The 22,561-nt window shown below is 40.1% G+C and overlaps 1 protein-coding gene across 3 annotated transcripts in view; it reads right to left on the reverse strand.

Moving 5' to 3' along the window:
* The window catches only part of LOC146157346 (protein phosphatase EYA1-like), a 33,494-nt gene that overhangs the window by 5,858 nt on the left and 5,075 nt on the right, over positions 1–22,561 (reverse strand). For 2 of the 3 annotated variants that reach the window (XM_083388557.1, XM_083388556.1), the window contains exons 3-12: positions 21,813–21,980; positions 21,439–21,597; positions 20,570–20,624; positions 18,671–18,755; positions 17,926–18,034; positions 16,985–17,095; positions 7,518–7,591; positions 6,600–6,723; positions 5,971–6,098; positions 2,716–2,799 (exon numbers count right to left, since the gene is read on the reverse strand). In XM_083388557.1, coding sequence (XP_083244683.1) covers positions 2,716–2,799; positions 5,971–6,098; positions 6,600–6,723; positions 7,518–7,591; positions 16,985–17,095; positions 17,926–18,034; positions 18,671–18,755; positions 20,570–20,624; positions 21,439–21,597; positions 21,813–21,980 — 1,097 coding nt within the window. Of the gene's footprint in view, positions 1–2,715; positions 2,800–5,970; positions 6,099–6,599; positions 6,724–7,517; positions 7,592–14,649; positions 14,852–16,984; positions 17,096–17,925; positions 18,035–18,670; positions 18,756–20,569; positions 20,625–21,438; positions 21,598–21,812; positions 21,981–22,561 lie in introns of those variants that run through there. The other variant, XM_083388559.1, reaches the window with a different exon arrangement.

Genomic DNA, 22,561 nt, shown 5'->3' on the forward strand with positions numbered 1-22,561 from the left:
TTTACTGGTGAAATGATACCTGGATGTTGGAGCTGCGTTTAGGAAAGAACCACTTTTCACATATAAATACCAAGCTAAGCGGTGCGCTTCCCAATATGGCATTAACACAAAAATTCTCCGCCCACAGTAAAATGCAGGAAAGTTTTTGCTGTCTTTCGGGGTTATGCCCTAAAATAATGTTGAACGATGACCGAGTCTTAATCTGGAGACCATTTTTTTTCAAAAAACAGTCTAGGCAAAAATCTCTTTTTACTTGGTATACTGCAACTTTGTGTTAAATTAAATAGATTGAGTTCTTCTTTTACAGTTTATTATCGGCGTAAAATTACAAGTGTGATCCAACTTCAAAATATTGCCCGATGTCCAGTCTTCGTATACGGTTAAATAAAAATAATTTATAATTTTTGCGCCAATTTTACTACGTTTTATTGCTGATACCAATAAAAGGACACTTTGTAACAAAAATCTAGAAACAAACCACGCTGTCCAAAGAAGGACACAAAAAAGCGCGATAACGCTGTGAGAAAAATCCTTTTAAACGCCGGGCGATAAAAGGGCAAACAAAATTAGCCGGCTCCCGTGTGCATCGGTCAGTGGGACCCTGGGAAAATCCTGGGGCCGTCAAAGTGAGTTTAAAGGAATCGGCGTTTTTAAGCTCCCGGGGGCAAAGCCCCAAATTAATCAAAGCCGTCCCGGGGCCTGTCAGCGCGGCGTCACGCGTCAGTGGGCAGCGCGAAACTATCAACCTTCTGTTACAGTCGCTGTCGGTCACGTGACGACCGGGGGCCGCTAAGTGGGTCCGACAGATGATTCACGACCCCCGAAAATGGGGAAAGCACTTAATGATGCGCCATCGGGACGAGGGGTCGTAAAATGGGGGGTCGGATTTCTGCCCCCTGATGATGATGCTACTGCTGGTTCGGGCTGCAATTGTTTGGACGGACTTTTGTTTCAGCTTTTAGAATGGAGAGATTTTTTCGACGCTTTCGTTCTCTTTCGCCGCTTACAAAACACTGCGACGTCAGGGCGATCGGGAAACGGTGATTTACAATCGTGCAACTATTTATGGGGGCTGGGGGACTGTTAGGTGCACCTTAAATGTCAGAATTGTTTTTTGCGGGTTGTGTGTTTTGCTATAACCTTATCGTAGAGTTTAAGTAGAACTATTTTTTGTAGCGTTAAAAAGTTGTACAGTTTTAAAATGGGATAGCCCTAATCAACAGGTGTGACTTTTGCGTCATTTAAAAAAAACTATTCCGGGCAATTTGGCTGAAAGAAGAATGCATTTTTTAATAAAAATTTTCATCTTACAAGTTTACAAAATATTTTTGAGGACAAAGATTTTGTGCTGTGTATTTTATTTATACCAAAAGAGATGTTCATAATCTTAACTATGTGTTACACGATGCCCTACGCTGTTTTTGCTAAATTTTCCTCTAAACCGGTTTGGGTTTAAAGCTTTCTGTATTTATTAAAAGTACAATTTAAATTTAAAGTCTAATTAAGGACGAAAGAGAGCGGTTGACCGATTAACATCGAAAAATCGAAATCAAGGATAACCATTTTTGGCTTTGACGCGACACAGTAGGTCGGGCGAGACGCACTACACTTTCCCTCCGACAAAGCGAGCCAAAACATAAACAGAACGCGAGAAAGGGGGGCGCGAGAAATACCCAGGAACCCCCTTCACCCCAAACAAGTAGCACCCCACCAATTCCCCTCGCAGATACGAAAGCATCAGCGGCGCTTGTGATTTAACAATCGGCCGTTTGTCTCGGTCGCGCGAAAGTCGAAACAGGAAATTAAGCGGTCACGTGATCACCCCCTGCCTGCCCTCCCCCCCAGCCTCCCTTCATGGGAGCGCCCCCAGTGGTCGCGCATGGCCGCCATTAAAGTGGCGTGGCATTCCGCTAAACGCTAACAAGGCACAGAGGCTCGGACGTTTGCTAATAGATTACTTTTTCGCTGCTTTTCTCGCGCCAACAGTAGCCAAGCGGTCGGCGTCGGCGCTCAGAAGACGACTTGAGACGATTTTACCGCGACGGCGATTTCCCACCCTCTTCTATACCCCCCTCCCCACTCACCCAATGCTAAAACCCCCAAAAAACGATGCAATATCGTTTAACAGCGAGGGGCTTCCGAGGGGCTAGATCAGAGTTGGTAATAAACACATATATGTGTCTATCTCTTAATATCGTTTAACGTTTTATTGGTTATAGCCTAGAACATCTTTACAAGTATTTTCGCTGAAATTCTAATTATCGTTTTTGTTTAAAGTTGTTTGCCCAGCTTTTAAATATCGCTCAAGGTATTTTTGCTGTTATTTTAAATAAATTTAAAGTTTTATTGCTCAGCTTGTAAATTTTGTTCAAAGTATTTTTAGCTCAATTATCGCTTATTAAATTCGTTCTGAAAATGTCTCTGAAACTTATGAAGTGAAATAAACATTTCAGATGTTAAAATGTTGGAGATCAAGACTTTAAATATAAAAAATTAGTATTATTTTATTTTCGGTTGCGTTCGCTGTGTGGCTTTGATCGCTGACAACAACAAAAATTCTATCAAATAAACATTGATTTTTTACGGCTAAAAAAAGCGCACGGAATGTAAACACTTGTTTGAAGGCCAGAAAACAATTTCCATCGCAAAATACATAAACAAAGTTTGCCGTGCGAAGCAGCGCCTTGCTGCAAACAAAAAAGTACAAGAACTCACTTTTCCGTAGCGCTGGGCGTACGATGACGTCAGAAGGGAATGGAAAATGATGATTGTTTCGTCGAGGTCCCAGACAAAGACGCGCTGTCGAAAAAACGAAACAATAAACAGTTTACAGGGGGTAAAAAAATACCAAAAACGGTAGAAATGCCTCGCGGCCAAAACTGTGAAACGCCCCGTGACGGAGTTCAGCCTTTGTTACGTCACCGAAGTCGTTATGTCGTCATACGTAATGTAAACAAGGAACAGAGCTCTCTAAGCTTCGCTCGGTAGCAAAACGGGTTGGGAAACGGCGCTTTTGCAAAAATGCACAAACTGAATATGAATGGTAAGATTGGTAAAATATTTCTCACTTGTTATTTTCAGGGTTATACCGGTGCGAGTTTTAATGTTTCAACCTTGACACGGATATTAGGAATCGTTTATCCGTAGTATAGCAGAGGCTACAGGTGACGCAAGAAGAATCTATTCAAGCGTATATTGTAATGTGTGGTGTTTTGAATAAAAATATTTTCATTTAACTTAAAAAAAAAATTCGAATTCAACTTTAAAAAAGTATAACACAAAAATAAAAACATAAAAAAATAAAACACACAAAAAAAATTGTAAATAAAACACAAATTCTCACAACCTGCTATACCTGCTGGGTTTAATAGTTGTTGTACACCAAGAGCAACTGCTATAAAAGGTATGCCACACTATAGAAACCGTTTTTCCATAAAAGGCACTATTTTACAATGAAACCCCGTTAACATTTGATGTCGTCTAAAAACACAAACCGAACTATGCAAACCATATTTTTAAAGCCTTAGGCTTAGGCAATGTTATAAAATACAACCCATCCAAACCATGGCAGTCGCCCAAAAAAGACAAAACAAACTATATAGGCAAATTTTGCGGGTTGCTCAGAGTATACAAGCCTTTAGAATGGATAGAGTGTGGGTGGCATCGTTGGGTAATGGGCATTAATACAAAAACTCACTCAAGAGGAACTCTACACCTCGAAAACACTAGCCATTCATCGACAGCTGTTCGTCGCCCGTTTGACTGGCTTTGGCAAACGAAGCGAAAAGCTGCTGCTTAATTCACTGGAAACGTTGACCCCCAAATGGACCCACTTTTCTTACCCACATGCGATGTGTATGCCATTTACTTATCGTTCTTCCACGGTTTGAAGTTTTTTTTTTAAACAGGTGCGTATGAAAAGCAAAAAGTTTGACTAAACTGTGTAAACTTTTCGTTGGGCAATTTTATTTCCGAAATTACGAGTTAAAGCCGACCATCTATAAATAGCTTGTGAATTTTTTTACGTTTAAACGCAAGGCGTCCTATTTAGTTTTAGGGTATAGTCCAGTGGTTCTTAACCTTTTTGTGTCCTTATCCCCAATAAAAAAACAACTTCAATAAATTCAATAATTTAGGTTTTGTAAAAAGGCTAGATAGTACTTTTTCTACTTAAGGTTGAAATACAGTATCTCGTATCATTGTCAAAACCCGCCCTATAAACGTTATTTACCCACAGGTTAATGAACAATGACATATAGACATAAAAAGGCCAGAGGTAGAAATGGATTTTTCTGCGAGCTGCTAACGTTGCATTTTATTTCTGCGCAAATTTTGCGGCTGTGACGGTCGCACACATTGGCGGGGCATCCGCAAATTGAAAATCGAGACATATTCGATTTGACAGTTCGATTTTTTTTAACGATTCAATTAAACACGGGAGGGGGCTTTGGAGAAACGGGAACGCTTCCTATACTTGCCTTAGACGCGAAACGAATGATTTCAATAACTGTCACACGCTATATTCCGCGGTTTGAAAACGTCGGCTGTTTTACCGGTTAACGTTCAAAAAAGCGTAGTGTTTTTTTGCAATTTCCGTTTGTGGCAGTCAAAAAATATGTGTACTATCTGCCATTACAGAATGTATTTCTGTGTTTCAACAACTTTGAGGTAAAGGACACTGGTAGGATTGTTTAAAACAATGTCATGAATTTCTAAAACTGATTGCATTTGAGTAATTGTAGCACGTTTTACGCAGACATGTAATACTAGTTATAAAATGAGCGGCTTAACCTTTTCATGAAATAACTAGGAAAATAACTGACACCGCAAACACTCCTAGAACATTCAGGCCTAATAAACCCGGAATAAAAATCCCTATGGTGTAAGCAGACCTTTTTTTCATGTTAAATTTGTTTGGCATGGAAATTGCACGTTCTGTGTAACATAGACTGGAGAAACCAGATGTGTGTCATGACTTCCGATGACCCAAAACCATATCTTTTGCATATAACTAATGCTTTATGGCGATACGCTATTTTTCTTGGTACTACTGTACAAGCAAAATAAATACATTCAGCGCACTAGCCCAGTAAAGGAAAACATTGTTTGTGACAAAAAGTGATATATAAGTAATTCAAAGTCCAAAATAATAAATATTAAGTCAAGTCAAGTCCCAGTCATCAGTTGACCAAGTCAAGTCCCAGTCATCAGTTGACCAAGTCAAATCCCAGTCCAAGTCATCAGTTGACCAAGTCAAGTCCCACTCCAAGCCATTATTCAAGCAAGTGAATTCATGTATAAATAAAACACTAAACTGATAAAATTTGTACGCTCTTTCGACTAAAGCAATAACTCAACTAAAATATAAGAAAAACGCAGGTAGCCTAATTTGTTTTAGGTATAAAAGTTGATAAAATTAAACAAATTTTTACAACATTGTTATACGAAAACACTTAATTTTAACCAAAGTCGTTTAACTAAATGACAAAGTCCAAGTTAACCCTTGTCCAAAAAAACTTTATTTCAAGTTATTTTGTCCGAAAGACTTGATTCCAGTCAAGTCATTCGCAAACAGTGACTTAAGTGCACTTCAGTCAAGTCATTAACATTAACTTAAATCAGTGGTTCTCAAACGGGGTGCCGCGGCACCCTGGGGTGTCATATAAAATGCTCAAGGGAGCCGAAAGATATTCGAGAATCCTTAAAAATCTGATTTTTGCTCATCTCTTACAACTTTTTTGTAAAGATTAGAGTGAAGTAAATTCAATTATAACTTCCTATACATTATGTAGAGTTGATGTGTGTTGTTCCAGTTCCGTTTATTGTGACATTCTAGTGAATTATATCTACGGAAATATCTTGAGGGGGTGCCGCAATCTATTTATTATTTCTGAGGGGTGTCGCTAGACATAAAAGGCGAAGAAACACTGACTTAAATCATTACAACACTGAAGTGTTGTTAACACTCACATCCAGTTGTGAATCGGGGCCTGGCGACGGGTTCTTGCGATTATTTCTTGACTTTGACTTCCCGCTTGACTTTCTGCGGTCAAGGTCGTCCACCGAGTACTTTATCGTGTCGTTACTCACCGAATGTTCTGTCACGAATAAAGCGCTGTTACGTCACAACGGGCAAAAATAACACAATGTTTTAAAAAAATAGGTTCTCGACTGTGTACCAAGTGATTGTTAATAAAGGTTACGGTCTTTAAAATAGATAAAACACACATGTATCTTTTTATCTAACTTTAGGTCTTGACATTTCAGTTCAGTAATATGTATGTAAATCAATTGTTCCATCGTGTGATGAGGTCCGCCATTATTGCAAGTCCCAAAAACTGGTCTAGCAGGTTATTAAGTTAGAAAAAAAAACATATAAAACTTCAATTTCACATTATAAAAGCCTCGTTTATCCTTATTTTACAGCGGGTAAAAAAACTGTTTACTCAACCAACATGTGGTAGCGAAGAATGCGTAATAAAGTCATCCAAAACGGTAGAAAATGAATCACTTTACAAATCCAACCCCTCTCGTTTCACAGATACAGTAATGGCCATCACATAGCTATTTCGAGTATGACGTCAACTTTAACAACTTACCTGGAGGGGGCTCTTGGAGCTGGTAGGTGATGGGTGACGAAATGACGGCAGCCGCGCTGTTGTTGCCGTAGTAACCGCCCTGGGTGCTGTAATAGTGAGCGTAGCTCGCAGCTCCGTAGCCCTCCTGAAACACCACAGCAGAATAATGAAGAGCTTGTTTTGTTCTTTACAGAAACGCGATTTATGTTCGGTATTGTGCAACCTGAAAAGGTCGTCCGGTAATACCTAATTAATTAAAAGTTGAAGAGGAAGTCTAGTTCCTGGTATTTATAGTATTAAAAACGAGATCTAAAGTTAATAAGATAAACCTAAAAGCCGTAGTTCCAGGGTTCTTTAATTTTTTTTAACGCGGATCCCGAAAAATACTTTTGGTTCGCATGGACAGGGTCAGCATAAAATTTTTAAGGGATGACGTCATAAATTGAAGTCACTAAACAAGTTGACATAGGAAACCTACTGTTTTCAGGCAAACAAATATAAAACTGAAATAAAATATCAAAAGCATCAAAGGAGAAAGTAACAAAGCGTTTTTCTCTGTTGAACTCTAACTATTTAAAAATATTTCATTTTTAAATAATACGCTTATATTTTAACTAAGCCCTCATTGACCACAAACAATAGTCCACAGACTCCCAAGTGGTAAACAGATCCCTAAGGGGTACACGGCCCTCAAGGGGTACACGGACCCCCGTGGCGTACACGGAGACCCCCAAGGGGTACACGGACCTTAAATTAAGAATGATTAAGTTTGCCATAAAGCTACGGTTAAAGACCTTTGACAAAGTAATGTATGTAATAAACAGTTTAGGAATTACATTGGAACTATGGGCCTACGTTTTTTGTACAGTTGAAATGTAAATAAGATTTCGTACAATATCAAGCACCAGTATGCCTCTGACTAACGAACAAACAACTCACCTGTGGTGACGTATTCATATTGTGTCCTGTGCTCAACGAAGCGTGACCTCCATAGCCGTAGCCTCCGCCAGCACCTGAAAGAAATGACGTAACGTCAGTCAAACTGCTTATTGCTCTTGCAGCGGCGAAAAGCTACATTAATTAGCTCGACTCCATCACCCTTACCGTAGCCAGTAGGCAGAAAGGACGAGAGGGTTTCCATGCAAAACAACACTGACACTTTTAACTAGACTAGAGTAGGCTTTTTTTCTTTTCTAACCGAATACACGTCGAACTAGTGCGTCATAATCCGCGCGCCCAAAAATCGACTGAAAATTCGCTGTTTTCTCGTGTAGCACATTAGACGCAAGACAAGGCAAAGCACAAATGGTTTTCCTACACAAGAGCTCGCACCACACTAAGAGACCCATTTCACGCATCATCAATGGGACGTGACGATTTAGGCCTTCCTCGCTCCGTTTTCTGGACTCGCGTTTTTGCACGGACGGCGACTTGGGCAAACTCTAAAAAATCCTAATGTTGTTGCGCCGTTAGGGCCGGCGCGGTAATTGTGACGTTTACGACTAAATTGAGCGCTCAGTCGGACAACGCCGGCCGCTGTTTTTTTTTCTGTCTTGTTTTTTCTACGTGGCGTGTGCGGACGTTTGAAAGAAGAAAAAAAAATAAACTTCTTTTGAACACTTTTTCTTTTGAAGAAGAAAAATAACGGTTTTGGCTTTGATTTCGGCAAAGTGGAAGGTTAGGTAACGCAATTGTTTGTGGTAAATTGCGGTGATATCACCAAATTGATGATTTCTGTCGTACTATTTAGCGCCGGGCAAAATATTCGACACATGTGACGCACGGTGTAAAAATGCCCAGTGATTGTTTGATATACAGTAATGAGTGATTGTTTACTTACAGCAAAATCCCCAAAAGAAGGTTCGTTTGTCCGTGCTAAAAAACACAACAAAATATTTTACCGAGAATCGTAAAACACAAACCGACAAAAATGGCCCAAATCACCGCTAACACATCAATCAAATTTGTTTTTCGCCACACAAACTTGCCGTAATTAACTATAACCACCTTTCGAGCGAGCGATCGAGCAAAGAGCTGAGCCATTGTTTTTCGGCGCGCGGCGGTAACAATGCCCAGCGATGTGTCGTCACAAAGCGCATTATCTGACCCGCGAATCAATTTTCGCGCTCGCCGCGCCATAATCGCGCCGCGCGCAATTACGCCCCGGGTCAGGGGTCCCCGCTCAGCCCCCTGGGACGGGGGGCGCCGGGGGTGAGTTTGTACCCACAACTCTGCGGCGAAAGGCGACACCCTGGGAACCGAGCGCGACCGAATTCGAAAGGTCGTACGCGTGACCTTGAGAATCGCGCCGGAGATAAACTTTCGCCCCCAAAGGCCCCCGAGTCGCGACGCGACCCTTGAAACGGCGACTCGCGCGAAATCCCCGCTCAAAAATGAGGGTTAATTGTTTTTTTCTCTATTTAAAATAACGGCAAGAAAAATCCCCCCCCACCCCCCAAAAAAACCTTGGAGCGCGTTTTTTTTGAAGCCGACGATGATCTTTTCGATACGATTCGTTTAAAACCACTCGGTCACGGTCGAATGCGCGCGGAATGCTAATTGGCGCCTCTCGCCCCGGACGTCGCGCTCATGAGGCGAAACAATAAAAAAGGAAAATTGCGCGAGTTTGGGGCTGGTTATTTCGTCATAATGCTCGTCGGGTGTTTAACGGATTATTGCGCCAAACAATTGTCAAGCGAGCGGCCGATGAGCGATAATTGTCACGGCGCGCGCTAATCCTTTGACAACAAATGGCGCCCGAAAATATTTCGAGCGTGCTGGTGTGACAACAAAAGTCGGGGGCAGGCAGGTGAAAAGCTTTTAACGCGCGCGACATTTTTTTCTGGGGCACGTCCTCCCACTGCAAGCCTGAAGCGTTAAAGACCATTTTTTTCTCAATTTTTCTGCGGGCCAGTTAATGGCCGCGTTGGTACCCTGGACAAAACACATCAAAGGTACTTTAAACAGTGTCAGATTGGATTTATATGTATCAGGAAAACAAAATCTACGGAATTGTTTGACGCTTTCTTGTTAAATTTACACGAAAGCTATTCGAAACTATTTTGAACTGCGTAATGCCTTGTTGCAATCAAATTGACAAAAAAAAAACAGAGCATGGTAAAACGGACGAACAGAAATCTAAATGCACAAAGATTTATATGTTTGTTTTGAAATAGGTGGATCTTTATATATTTTTTCGTGCCCTGGTATCGCCCTAAAATACATTTCTCTCTTGATTTAAATACACAAAGCGTTATGGCTTGATGTACCTTGTAAGTCAATTAATCTAAAATAAATGCCCAGAAAGTCATACGTTGAACGGACTTTATTGCCTTGGTTACTTCTTTGGCGCATTTGCTACAAATTCACAAAGGTTTTTTGAGTTAAACTTAGAAGCACAACTGGCCACGAAATTAATCTGGCAATATCGAAGCGCAAAACAGTGCATGGCACCGCCAGTCGAAGGTATATTAAAAATTCAAGGTCACACAAAATGTGATCGTTAAATAGAGAAGATTTTTGCATCCTATAGTAGCCATATATATTTTACGTCCTGCTGTAGCGCCTAGGGCAAAATTCCATTTTCTTATTAAATTACTATTGGACGCGGCAGTGGCTCAGAATCAAGGGTTTTAAACAATATTTGTTCTATGGCTTGCTTAGTTTTACTCGGTTAGAACCGAAAACACACCACAAATACTCTCGGTGTTATTTACCTTGAATATATTAATTTGCCATATGAGATGAAATCCGTTTTTTTTACTAAAGCCACGGACTGAAATTCTACGGAATTGTTTGAAGTATTCTAGTTAATTTTTCCCTAATGCTATTCGAAACTTTTGAAATAATGTGGCGGCGTGATGCCCTGCAACCAAAAATGAAAGATAAAATGGTAATAACGTACGATCAGCAAGTTAAATGAAAAAGCGATTTCAGCAGACAACATCAAAAAGGTTTGAGTTTGTTGCATGTATATCTACATTCCAATAATAAAGCATATACATTGTTTCTTCATTTAAAACCATTTCGGGGTGCGGCGAACGCTCTTGGTAATGCAATCGCGGCGTATATATCGTGTTTCGACAAATTATTTGCTTACATGGTGGGCGCAACTTCCCTTTGTATACAGTCGTGTTTCAAGTGGGAAATAAACACAAATCGATTTTGCCATTGGCGACCCGAACCCAATTTGCAAAGTATGCGCCGACGGGTTTACTCAATATGGCGACACAAAAGTCAATATTTAATGTGATGTGCGTTGCGCATATATATATAGGGATCGCTAAGTTGCCCTTTAAGCGCGAATGATAATAAAAACAGTTTTGAGCTACATGCAATATTTTTTAGGGATTTGGAGTGATGGAAAACGACTTGTAAGTCATTTGGTTAACGATTTTTCGCCAAAATAAGGCAATTCGTTGTACTTTCTCATTGCAAATTCGCAACCTTTACTAAATACCGTGTCACTTAACCTTGTTCGTGTTGCATAAGAATGGCACAAACGTGTTAAATCCTTGTCGAAGGAAAACAATGTTTTTCTAACATTATCGATGCCAAAAACAAAAATATGTAAATGGCCCTGAAATTAAACTTACAGAAGTTGTGCAATACAAATGTATCGTTTATAAATTGCTTTGCGTTAATTGTTAAGCCTGAAATTAAACTTAGAGGACTTAAGACACGTTTTGCGTATTTCCTGTTTCACTTAGCAGCCTTTAGGTGGAATACAAGACAATGTCGAGTAGGATTTCAGTTATTTATCGATCAACAAGCTTACGTGTACAATCACCGGTTGTGTGGATAACATTTTCTGTTTTTTGAATAAAATATTTATGTATTATTTTACGTTTGAAATGGCATCGTGCAAAAGTTAGGTTGGCAATCTCTATGTAATGTATGCCATCAGCTATTGTTACCTTTAAGTGATATTGATTTATATTATACATTTTGATAAGCTGTTGGCCAAATGCCATACACTGATGGGCAAATGTTTGGCGGTTTTTGTGATTATCGACAAATTTCTCTATATTTAAAAGTAAATATCTCTTGCTGATCACGAAAACCGCGACAATATGTAGCATATTACACATTACATTTAGCAGAATAGCAAAAAAAATAAAATAAACAAGTTTTCCGTTACAGTGGGCAATGTCTATTACAGTGGTTAGTATTCTAGCAAGTTTATCTGATTTTTTTTCAACAAAAATAAAAACGTTTACAAACAACTTAGATAGACGTGACTTCGAACGTTTGTTATTCACAGTAGGGTGTTTTAAATGTTGTTAGAAAGGCTTGGTTTTAACATCGTTCGCAATTATTGTTAACCAGGTTAGGAACGGTGGCTCAACTGGTCCCCATGTGGTTCAACAAATCCCACAGCTTTCCAAAGTGGGCTCGCATAAATAAAATAAAAAACGTAAAATACATATACATAGCAAAGTAATAATAAATTCTGTTTTTTCTCGGGTTTTTAAACTTTGAGTTTTATTGTTTATATACGCGTCAGCGAAACAGTGACCGACAAAGCAGAAACCTGCTGCCAATGGTTTTGGATTCCCAAAAGACATACACCCTTTTATATATTTTTTCCTTCAAATATGCCTAGCAGCAGATAACCAGAAACACTCTGTTTATCGCTTTAGTCTTGCGAGGTTTATAAGCCGACCTTACGACGTTACCGGATCAAACGGCAACCTACGAAAAAAATCACTTTTTAACACTTTTGTGAACAACAAACTTTGGCAACGGGTTTAGTGAGGAGACGGTGTCCACAATGGGCCCCCCCTTGTTTGTTTATTCTGGCGCCGGGCGTGAAATTCTAGAACGAGGCGGCAGGGTCCGTCGTCGCCCCTGTCCGTCGCGTCGCAAGACAAAGGCCATTGACACGTCATTATAGCGAGACAAAAAATAACGCGGCCCCCTTGTCAGTCGTCGCGGAAAACCGGAAGAATGGATTGGCGAGAAATTTTCGCAAGCGGATTTGGAACGGCAGCTTTTCACGCTTGACTTTCGTTAAAATAACATCCGAAAAAAATCGCAAGAGAGAGAGTTTCGAACAGGGGCGAGCGAAATGCCTGAAGAGGTTTGATTTCGACAATGTTGCGAAAAATTCTGTTTCTCAGGGAAAAACAAGAACGTGGTATGGCCGTTTTTCACTTTGGTTTTGTCTCAACTAAACTATATTGTACAACCTTTAAAGCAAGCATCGAGACATTCATCATAGTAGAACGCTGTATGGTTATTTTTCTTATTGGGAACCGTTTCAGACCCAGACATACCACAAATGCAATCAATATGTTGCTGTGTACACATTCGCCCCGTTAACGCAAGTAAATTTAAGCTTTACTTTTTATTGCTTTTTACCTGAGCACTGGATGTATTATAACAAAGTAATTGGCACACTTTAGCAGGTATTCAAGATGACTAGTAAACGTGGGTTTTAATTAGAGACAAAGAGCTTGGCATTTATCTATTAACAAACAAACGTTAGAACCGTTTGAATTAAAAGGTTGGCACGTGTGTAGATTGCTTTTGAATTAATGGGCGATAGGTACTTTTTTAAGACAATAGAGGCAATTGGAGCAAACTATTGTTCGTAAGGTCTACTATATAAAGAGCTACCAAGTAAAAACTAGTTAGGAAAATTCCAAATACGAAAGTTTAAAACTTGTTCAGGTCCTATATTTGCGATTAATTACGATAAAATATTGCAAATGCAATTTTTCGAAAAAAACAAGTCATTATTGTTTTGCTAGTCGGCGCTAATGAGATTTTAAAAAGGTTCATGATACCTCTGCAAACTCCTCGAATTTGCTGTTTGTCAACTTTTAATCAATTGGCTTGTGCTTTTCAACACTTTGAAAGTTCGGATGCGAATTTGAGTACCTCTAAACATCACACCTCCATATTTGCCAACGTAAAAAAAGCGAGCAAGAAGGCTTTTAAATCATTCTTGATGTTATCTAACTTCAATTTGCAAGGGCTACAAGCGATTTCAAATTAGCCCAATCTTACGTAATAAACAAAACGTACGAAAACTCATATTGTCAAGGTTTCCTCGCGCACGAAATTCAAAATGGCGGACGCGCGCTCGGGACAGCGCAAACGTAACAATCGGCTGATTGTTTGCCGAGCGCATAAGGTGTGATGTCATAATCGATTGGGGCCTTTTAACGGCCTCGTTTGACGCAATGATGGAAACAAACAACAATTTAATTCTCATAAATAACGCCTCAGAAAATTGTTAACTATAATTTTGCAGCTAAGCTAAGTTTAGGGTTTATACGTGGGTAAGGTTTTTATAGCAAATTGATGCAATCTTTTAGAATTTAGAGAACACCATCTTTTTCATAATTTAACAAGATATTACGGTGTATAACACAAATAGCTGTGGGCCAAACAATATTGAACTTTTTTTATTGAATGCTATTGTTAACTAACTTTGATCGACAGCCAAGTGCCCAAACTGTCAACAACGCTGCGTTTCAGTTAAAATTTCGCTGTATAAAATAAATAACGCTTCAGAGAACCGTTAACTATGTTTTTCGAAGTTTAAGGTGAATACGTGGGTAAGGTTTTTATGGCAAATTGATACAATATTATAGAGAAAACCTTCTTTTGTAATTTAAATAGACATTATGATGAATAACATAAATAGCTGTGGACCAAACAATACTGAATGATTTTACTAAAAGTTATTGTTAACCAATTACAAACGACAGCCAAGTGTCCAAGCTGTCAACAAGGCTGCCTTTCAAACAATCAATTGGAATTTAGCTGTTTAGATCAAGTAAAACGTTCAGTTAAAATCACAAGCCACGTTTACAACAGAATAAAAAATCAGCGTAAACTAACTGAGAATCTAAATTACTTTGAAAAAACGGTTAGCAATTTTCACTTTAAAACAGCGCGGCGACTCGGCCTTAATTGACAGGCAAGGCCAAGCCTAACAGATCGACGCCAAATTAAGGCGAAAGCGCGCAGCACAACAATCGGGCACCCTTGAAATTTTACACCCCTACTATATATGACGCACATACGTACACACATAGGGGGGATACTGACGACTTACCGTACATATACTGGCCCCACATGGCCGGGTAGGCTGCCATGTCGTTCGCCGTTCACTATGCTCAGCTACTTTGAACGGCAGTGCGTTTTATGAACCACTATCGACTTGTCTTCTTAATTTTTGCAGCTTTACTTGCTCGAATCAGCCAGTCAGTCAGTGGGAAAGCGACATAATCTCTTTCGCGGCCAGCGGCTGTGTGTAGTGCAGCAACAGCAATGCCTAACTAAGGGGGATGCCGGTCGAAAGCGAGAGCTCGCGATTGGAGAAAAAACGCCGCCTTCCTTCGTTTTTTTCGCGCCGCCAGCCAGTTAGTCAGTCCGTCGCGAAAATGCGCCGCTTATCGCCTTTTGCCGATCTCTCTCTCTCTCGTCAGTTCCCAAGCGCGAAAAATTGAGAGCGGCACCGGCAGGGCGCGAATGGCCGCGGGCGCTAACGGGACGCAACCCGATACCCTGATGGCCCTGGCGCGCCTGGCCCGAGTGTTTCAACCGGGAAGCAGATTAAGCAAAAAATTTCAACACCTTGACTATTTCTAAATTCCAAGCCCGTCATTTTGTTGGATAAAAATACTGCAAACAGGTATCTTTGTTTTATTGTTTTGAATAAATTTAATTCAAAGGGATTTATTAAATTAAATTAAGGGACAGAATATGTTATTTGAAACCATTAAGTTTATCCTAAAACGGTTATTTGTGCCGCATTGCTGGTTGTTGGACAAATTTGCCCTCAAATTCGAGTTTCTACTTTTATGTATTTTTGTCCACTTGGCAAATGTTTTTACGATATTTAGGGTTCTGCATAATTAAAAAATTTTTTTTTGTATTTTTCCCGGCTTGATTACTTTTCTAAGACCTATTCGTAGCCAGTCTAATTTTTTCACCTTTTTCACAATAGCGACAAAAATGGGCCAAAAGGCTGGAGCCGACCAATCGTAAAAAGAAAACGGCCATGAATGTACGGCCGGTTGTGTCCTGACGACTGTGCAGCGCATTCCGTGGCTCATTGTGTGCGCCCTGTCTTGTTTGTCGCGAAACAAACGCCTCCTTACTTGGCAATCATCACAGCCGCTTCGGTTTGGACGGAAACTCAGCGAAAAAAACGTCTCGCAATATAGACCGGCTGAGAAACGCACTCGGATTGGGTCGAAACCTGTTACTATTGTGATCTTGTGATCGGAGTTTTGCCCATGCACAATTGAGGCGGTAGGTTAGAACCGCTTTTTGCTAAATGTGGGTATTTTTGTTGCAGGTTTGCACAACTCAAAAGTTAAGCACGGTTCAACAGTTGAAAAACGACATGCTACATTTCGTGAGCAGTATACTAACAGTGTTGTAATGACTTAACATAAGTCAATGACTAGACTTGGGTGCGCTTAAGTCACGGATTTTAAATAAGTTGACTTGACTCTAGACTTTTGACTAAAATTACTTGAATTGACTTAAGTCTTTTGGACAGATGACACTTGACTTGATCAAAGTATTTAAAAAAAATGATTTAGGTTGAAAGAAGGTGTTTTTATAAAGTATTTTCAGGCATTTTTTTTTGGTAAAATTTCGGTATTTATCCTAATTTTTACAAATAAAAAAAATTACTTGCTACATGTTGCGCTCTTGTTTTTTTTAGATACGTTCTTCCTCAGTTTACCAATTTTATTAGTTTAATTTTTATGGCCTTGCCTACTAACAATGTTGCCACGACTGAAGCTCTTGTTCTAATAAGCGCGAGTTAAAATAGACACAAACTGCCAGAAAGGTAACTTTCGAAGGAAAGTTGATCTTATACATACAGGCTGTGTTCTTAATACACAAACAAGATCACAGTCCTTGTATACACTTGTACACATACATATGTGTATGTTAACGTTTTAATAAACATGCAATTTACCCTTATTAAAAACCAAAGTAATAAACCGAACAACGACATTTCGTCGCGGAGCACAATCAGCCCACAGTTGCAGAGTCGTAGGCAGGGTATTTTGCGCCCGGGTGCAAACTATAAAATTGGCGCCCCTCCTCCATGTTTGATCACATTTTCTATTACATTTACATAATAAACCTTGCTTTATGCGAAAAAACGATTCAAATCTTAATGCAGCCTTATTTTGGTTTTTGAAAGCCTCATTTTGGCGCCCCTGTACCTTGGCGCCCAGGGACATATGTACCCCACCGCACCCCCTAGCTACGCCTCTGCACAGTTGTCTTAAACAGTTTCTTGAAGTTTTTTGCCACAAAAAATACTCTGCGACCAAAGTCAAAGCATAAAGGCGCAACAAGCGTCGTTTTACCATTTTTATTAAACTGTATTTGTCATATTGAAACTTAATTAAAATACGAACCTTGTATTGGGATGGCGTAGGGCGCGTGGGGCGGGAAAGTCGCCTGTGTGACGTAAGAATAGGCCGCCTGTGACGTAGGCGTGTTCTCCTCCAGTTTCACCGGGCGGTTCACTATAAGAACATTTTGAGTTAAAAGCGCCGCAACAAACTTGGAAAAACTCAACCGCTCAGCTTTAAACTTTTGCACACACGTCTTGGTTTGCTTACTTGAACAAACAATTAGAATATGCATCCTAATAGTTTGATGACAAATTGAAAAAAACTACAACATGGTAAAAAGTTTATTAATTTGTGGCAATTTTGATGGAGCAGCAAAAATACCAGAATGATGAAGAATACTTGATAACCAGTCTCTTTTCTAAATATATATTTTGTTGAGGCAGTCGAACATAATTATTTTCATACTTTTCCAATTTGAAAGCCCAAAGGTAATAAAACACTAACAGTAGCATTTAAAAGGCGAATGGCTCTATTGCAAGTTTAGCTGCCCCAAAGAAACATTGATTTGACAAAGATAAATCATCCAATAAGATCAGATGCGTTTCAATTTAAAACATTCCAACAGGGTAGGATTAAGGGTACTCTAGGCCTCAGGCTGTTTACCAGAGAAGGGCCTAATTTTGCTTATTCGTTTTTAAGCAAAAACTGTACTGTACTGATTGGATCTGTGTCACTAAATTTAAACCTAAAAAAATTGAGGGATGAATTTTTTCAGCGCGTAAGGCTGCAGCCTTATAGTAGTTTAATGGTTAATTCTACTTTATGGCGGCTTCAAATATACCTTTATTACGATCGGAAGGCAACCAAGAAACACATAAACAATAAAACTCAAAGTTTAAAAACCCGAGTAAAACCACGATCAGACATTTTGTTAGTTACAGGAACATATATATTTTTTAAAGAAACACAGAGACACGACCCGAAGGCATGACGTCACTCGCCTGGAATCTGAGGGGCCGCGGGCAGTCGGGCGTACTGGAATTGACTTTGCATCGCGGCGTAGTCTAGGGCGGCCGCAGGCGGCGGTAGGACGTGAGCACTCGGCGAAATCTGAAACGGGAGATTCGTCAGCAAGGTGGCCAGCTTACACGGACAATTTTGAATGGCCGGCACTCTTATGTTTAATGCGTGAAAAATAGATTGGCCGGTTTTAGAACGGTTTGAAAACTCAATAAAAATATTAAAGCCATAAAATTCGATAAAATCGACATTTCGCAGTTTACAGATGTCTCAGCAATACCTCATGCCATCATTAGTCCATTTTACGTCATAACGGCCTTATGTATTTGGCCCCCTTTTAAAAAGACGTAAAACGCGGTTCACAAAATAGGCCGGTCCATTACAAAGTGGCCACGAGCAATATTGTAAACGACGAGGTTACACATTTAAATTTGACTCGCTTTTCCTTTTTTGCAAAGAGGTCGAAATATTGAGCCACCGACACACGCGGAAATGAGTGTCTATGTTTTAATAAAGGACGTTTAAATTTGGCCACGGGGTGAAAAACGAACCAAAAATGTTCTCCAAAAAACAGAGAGTCAGTCCATTTGGAAGAGTGGACACGAACCTAATTAAGGCTGTCGCAAAAAAATGAATGATTCACCTCACGACGTTACACGAAAGTTTCAACAGGGAAAAACCGGGACAAAACAAATAAATAAAATGTCGCCGAGTCAGCGTCGCTACCTGTTCCGATTGTGACGTCACCTGCTGGTGGTATTGTGACTCAACGGGAATTGCGATAGACGGGCCGAACACCGTTTCGGGCAATCTGAAACAAAAGGAGTTGCTTTACTCGCTTTTTGGCTAAAAAACGTTTCAATTTGCCTAAGGGCACGTTCTCGCTTGTCGCGACACAAACACGTTTTTAGGGGGTTCGGGTGGGGGGGGGTGTATTCGCCAGTCACCCCTAAGGAATGGCGGCGTTTGAGTCACTGACTTTGGGACAGGAAACGTCGTATCAACTGCTGACTTTTAAGGAGGTTCAAACTCTTTTTGAGGGGTTCTAAACAAATTGCTAACTTCACGGCTTTCCAAACTTTCTCATTGTCCAACCTCTTTAATTTATCAACACTTTTCGCGACTTCGCCATTTGAAAAGTGGAGAAAGCACGCTACTACTTTTCTGCTTCTGCAGCCAGTTGCCGAAATTATGAGCAACTTACTTAGTGATTGTGTTTTGTTCAAGTTTCCAACTTTCGTATTGCACGAAGTACAATTTACATAGAGTGAAACACTTATATATAAAGCGTGGAATTAAAGTAGGGATATTTGCAAACCTAAATACCGTTGTGCGACACACAGTTTGACAATGTTTGGATTGCCTTAACGCACAATCTTCCAACAGCGAAAAATCTGTTCACTTTATCTTCGCTAGACATAAACTATAATAATTTTCAACTAAGGAGGTAGAAGTTTAACGTATAAGAAATATCAATGCCCGTACAAGTAGCATTTTTTTAACATTTGGATGTATAAAGTTAGTCGAATTGAACAGGCCACCGTAGCAGTTTTACACTTTTCCAGACAAAATTAATTGACCATAGGTGTTTTGTTGTCTGCGTCGTACGCTTGTAAGCTGGATAACAGGCCAGGCTATGGTGCCAATTCATCTCTATCCAGCAACGGACGACAACTACTTAAGAACAGCGTACAACTGTCTTTCCACGTTGGAGAACGACCGCCTAAGCCCCGATCCAGTCGCTTCCTATTGGTTCTTATCGAAGTGACCAGACTATATAGACTAACACATTCAAGCCGATAACTGTACCCGGGGGGTTGAGCGACCGGTGTAGGACCTTTAATGCCTAATAATGCATCCTGGTGCCAATCTGCATGCTATAGTTAAGCGTCGCCTTAATTCGCCCGTTTTTTAGGCCTACGGTGTAATGTGAAACTGAAAGGTTGGATTTATAAACCAGCAGTTGTTTTATCCTGTAGTTTTATCTCGAATAAAAAATAAAAAAAGTTTATCAATACTAATTATTTTTTGACTGATTCAAAAAAAAATGTGTGTTTTTACACAAATGTATAACTCAGTGGTTCTCAACGTTTTATGGCTAGCGGCACCCCTCAGAAATAATAAATAGATTGCGGCACCCCTACAAGATTTTTCCGTACGTAAATCACTAAAATGTAACAATAAATGAAACTGGAACAACACACATCACCTCTACACAACATAGGAAGTTATAATTGAATTTATTCCACTCTAATCTTACACAAAATGTTGTAAGAGTTGAGCAAACACAAATTTTTAAAGATTCTCAAATATTTCTTGGCACCCTTGGGCATTAGAAATGACAGCCGGTTGAGAACCACTGGTATGACTAGTGTGGAATTTTTGTTGAACATTTTCTTGCAACAAAAGCTTTAAACTGTATTGATATTTCCAAACGTAGCATTTTTTTTAAATTAGTACTTTTTGAATTTCCAAATATCGAAGATACTTGCATGAGCCGCTTCGGGGCTGATTGACTCTCGTATTTCAGAATTGGGCAATTAACCCCCACGAGAACCGAATGTGGGCAAACACGATTGATGACCCTTTCAGTTTCACACGTACCGACAGCGCTCGTTTACTTACAAGAATTGCTGTGGTGCGTAGGGGGCGTGGATCGTTGTCAAGGGAATGGGTGCACCTGCAATATAATGACAAACGATCACGTAAAAAATGACTTATGAGGGTAACTATAAAAGAAAAGAAAATACTTAACGTAAGAATCAAGTCTAAAGATCGCGGATTGTAAATCAAACCTTGTGCGCTGCTTTCACACAAAACAATTTTTTTGAACATTACAAATTTGACGCAACAAGCAGAAGAATTATTATTTAACACAGATATGTTAGAGTTTAACAGTCTGACACGTTTTGTCCAAGAGTCTTCATTTAATTGTCAACACGGTATTTATAAATTGTTCAAGATATTTTAATTAAACAAGGACTTTTAAAAGATTTAAGGGGTTCGGCGTTTCTGTATTAATTAATTAAAAGGAAGTAAGGGAAAATACGTTCGTTTGGCTTGGTCCTTGTCGAGGACTAACAACAATATATTAATACTTATGAATATATAGAAGTAGAGGGTAGCAAACATTTGCATATTTTAAATGCTTTCGAACTTTATTCATTTTCAACATATTATACAAGTATAGGTAGAGCATTTTACAAGTATAGGTAATAGGTAGAGAATTTTTCAACATTAGGATGTGTAAAGTTACTCGAATTAAACAGACCGCCGCAGGGTTACTTTCAGTTTTGAACTTTTTCGGGCAAAATTAATTGAGTTTGTTGTTGTTAGAAGTATGATAAACATCTAAGCCCATGCAGTGGTATAGGTAGCGTTTTTCACACTAACACTTGATTGGTGGTCGAACACTAAACGTTGACCTTGCTGGTGGCAGTCACAAAATCCAGACCAAGTTTTCCTCACAAGTTAAAAAACCGGATCCCTCCTACCTTCACTGCTGTATGCCGAAGACACTTCCTGTTGCTGATGGTGTTGTTGTTGTTGCTGCTGATGCTGGTGATACGTTTCCGCGAGCTCTGATGTCATGTGCGTGACGTCATGCATCTGCTGGATGACGGCGACGTGCTGAGGCCGGTTCTCGTTGCAGTCTGCGACCCAAGTCGAAAAAAACGCGGCACGTGTTACGAGTCTCGGAGTTGCCGTACAAAACGCAAGGACCCCCTTAAGAGAAGAGCTCGGCGCGTGCACGCTTGTGTGTACGCGCGTGTGCGTTTGCGTGTGCGCGCGTGTGCGTTTGCGTGTGCGCGTTTTCGCGCAAGTATAAAGGGGAAATTGGCCTTTTCCTGTAACACGTCGCACTTACCGTTCTCGACGGAGTCGCTGCGGTCCGTTGAAGGTTCGGCTTGATGCTGGTGATGGTGTTGCTGGGCAACGCCTGATGACGGGGTCCCGGCCCCCTCCGGCACCACCGTTGTCAGGGTGACCGGCGATATGGCCGGCGGATGCAGGGGAGGCGTCGGCAACGTCATCTCTGAGGAATAAGGAGGATTTGTTCAATTGGTTTCCGGTTTGCATTGCGCTGGGCGCTTGACAATCAATTGACTTCGGTAAGAACAAAATGAAATACTACTTGGAAAAATTAAGAGGTTTTTGAAAGACAAATTTCATTTTAAGAGGCTAGTAAGGAAATCGCAATAAGTAGGGCATATGATGCATAAAATTACTCCATGGCCTAAGGAGGTGACTTGATTTCTGATTTGGTTGAAAATCTAAACAAAAAGAGCAAAAAATATTTTGGATACCCATATGTTTATTTATTTTAATTATTTAATTTTGACAATAGGGTTCTTGCCACAACATTCGGCCTACAAGCGGCTTTAGGCTGACGTCTTCTTTAGAGATTCGAAAGGGCAACACGCGACTGCCATGTAGCGGTCGGCGGTTTGACTAAACAGCGCCGCTACAAGGCAGTACAGGCAAGCTTTGATTAAAACCAAATCTGCGTTTTGATACGACAACCTTAATGGGTAAACCTCTCTCTCTAGCGGTAGCTTAAATATAAGGCATAGCTTGGACTTTAAATTGGGGAACTATCTACAAGGGCCAATGGTT

The sequence above is a fragment of the Ascidiella aspersa genome, chromosome 4 (assembly GCF_963924565.1).
Source record: "Ascidiella aspersa chromosome 4, kaAscAspe10.2, whole genome shotgun sequence".
In the NCBI taxonomy this organism is placed as follows: Eukaryota; Metazoa; Chordata; class Ascidiacea; order Phlebobranchia; family Ascidiidae; genus Ascidiella; species Ascidiella aspersa.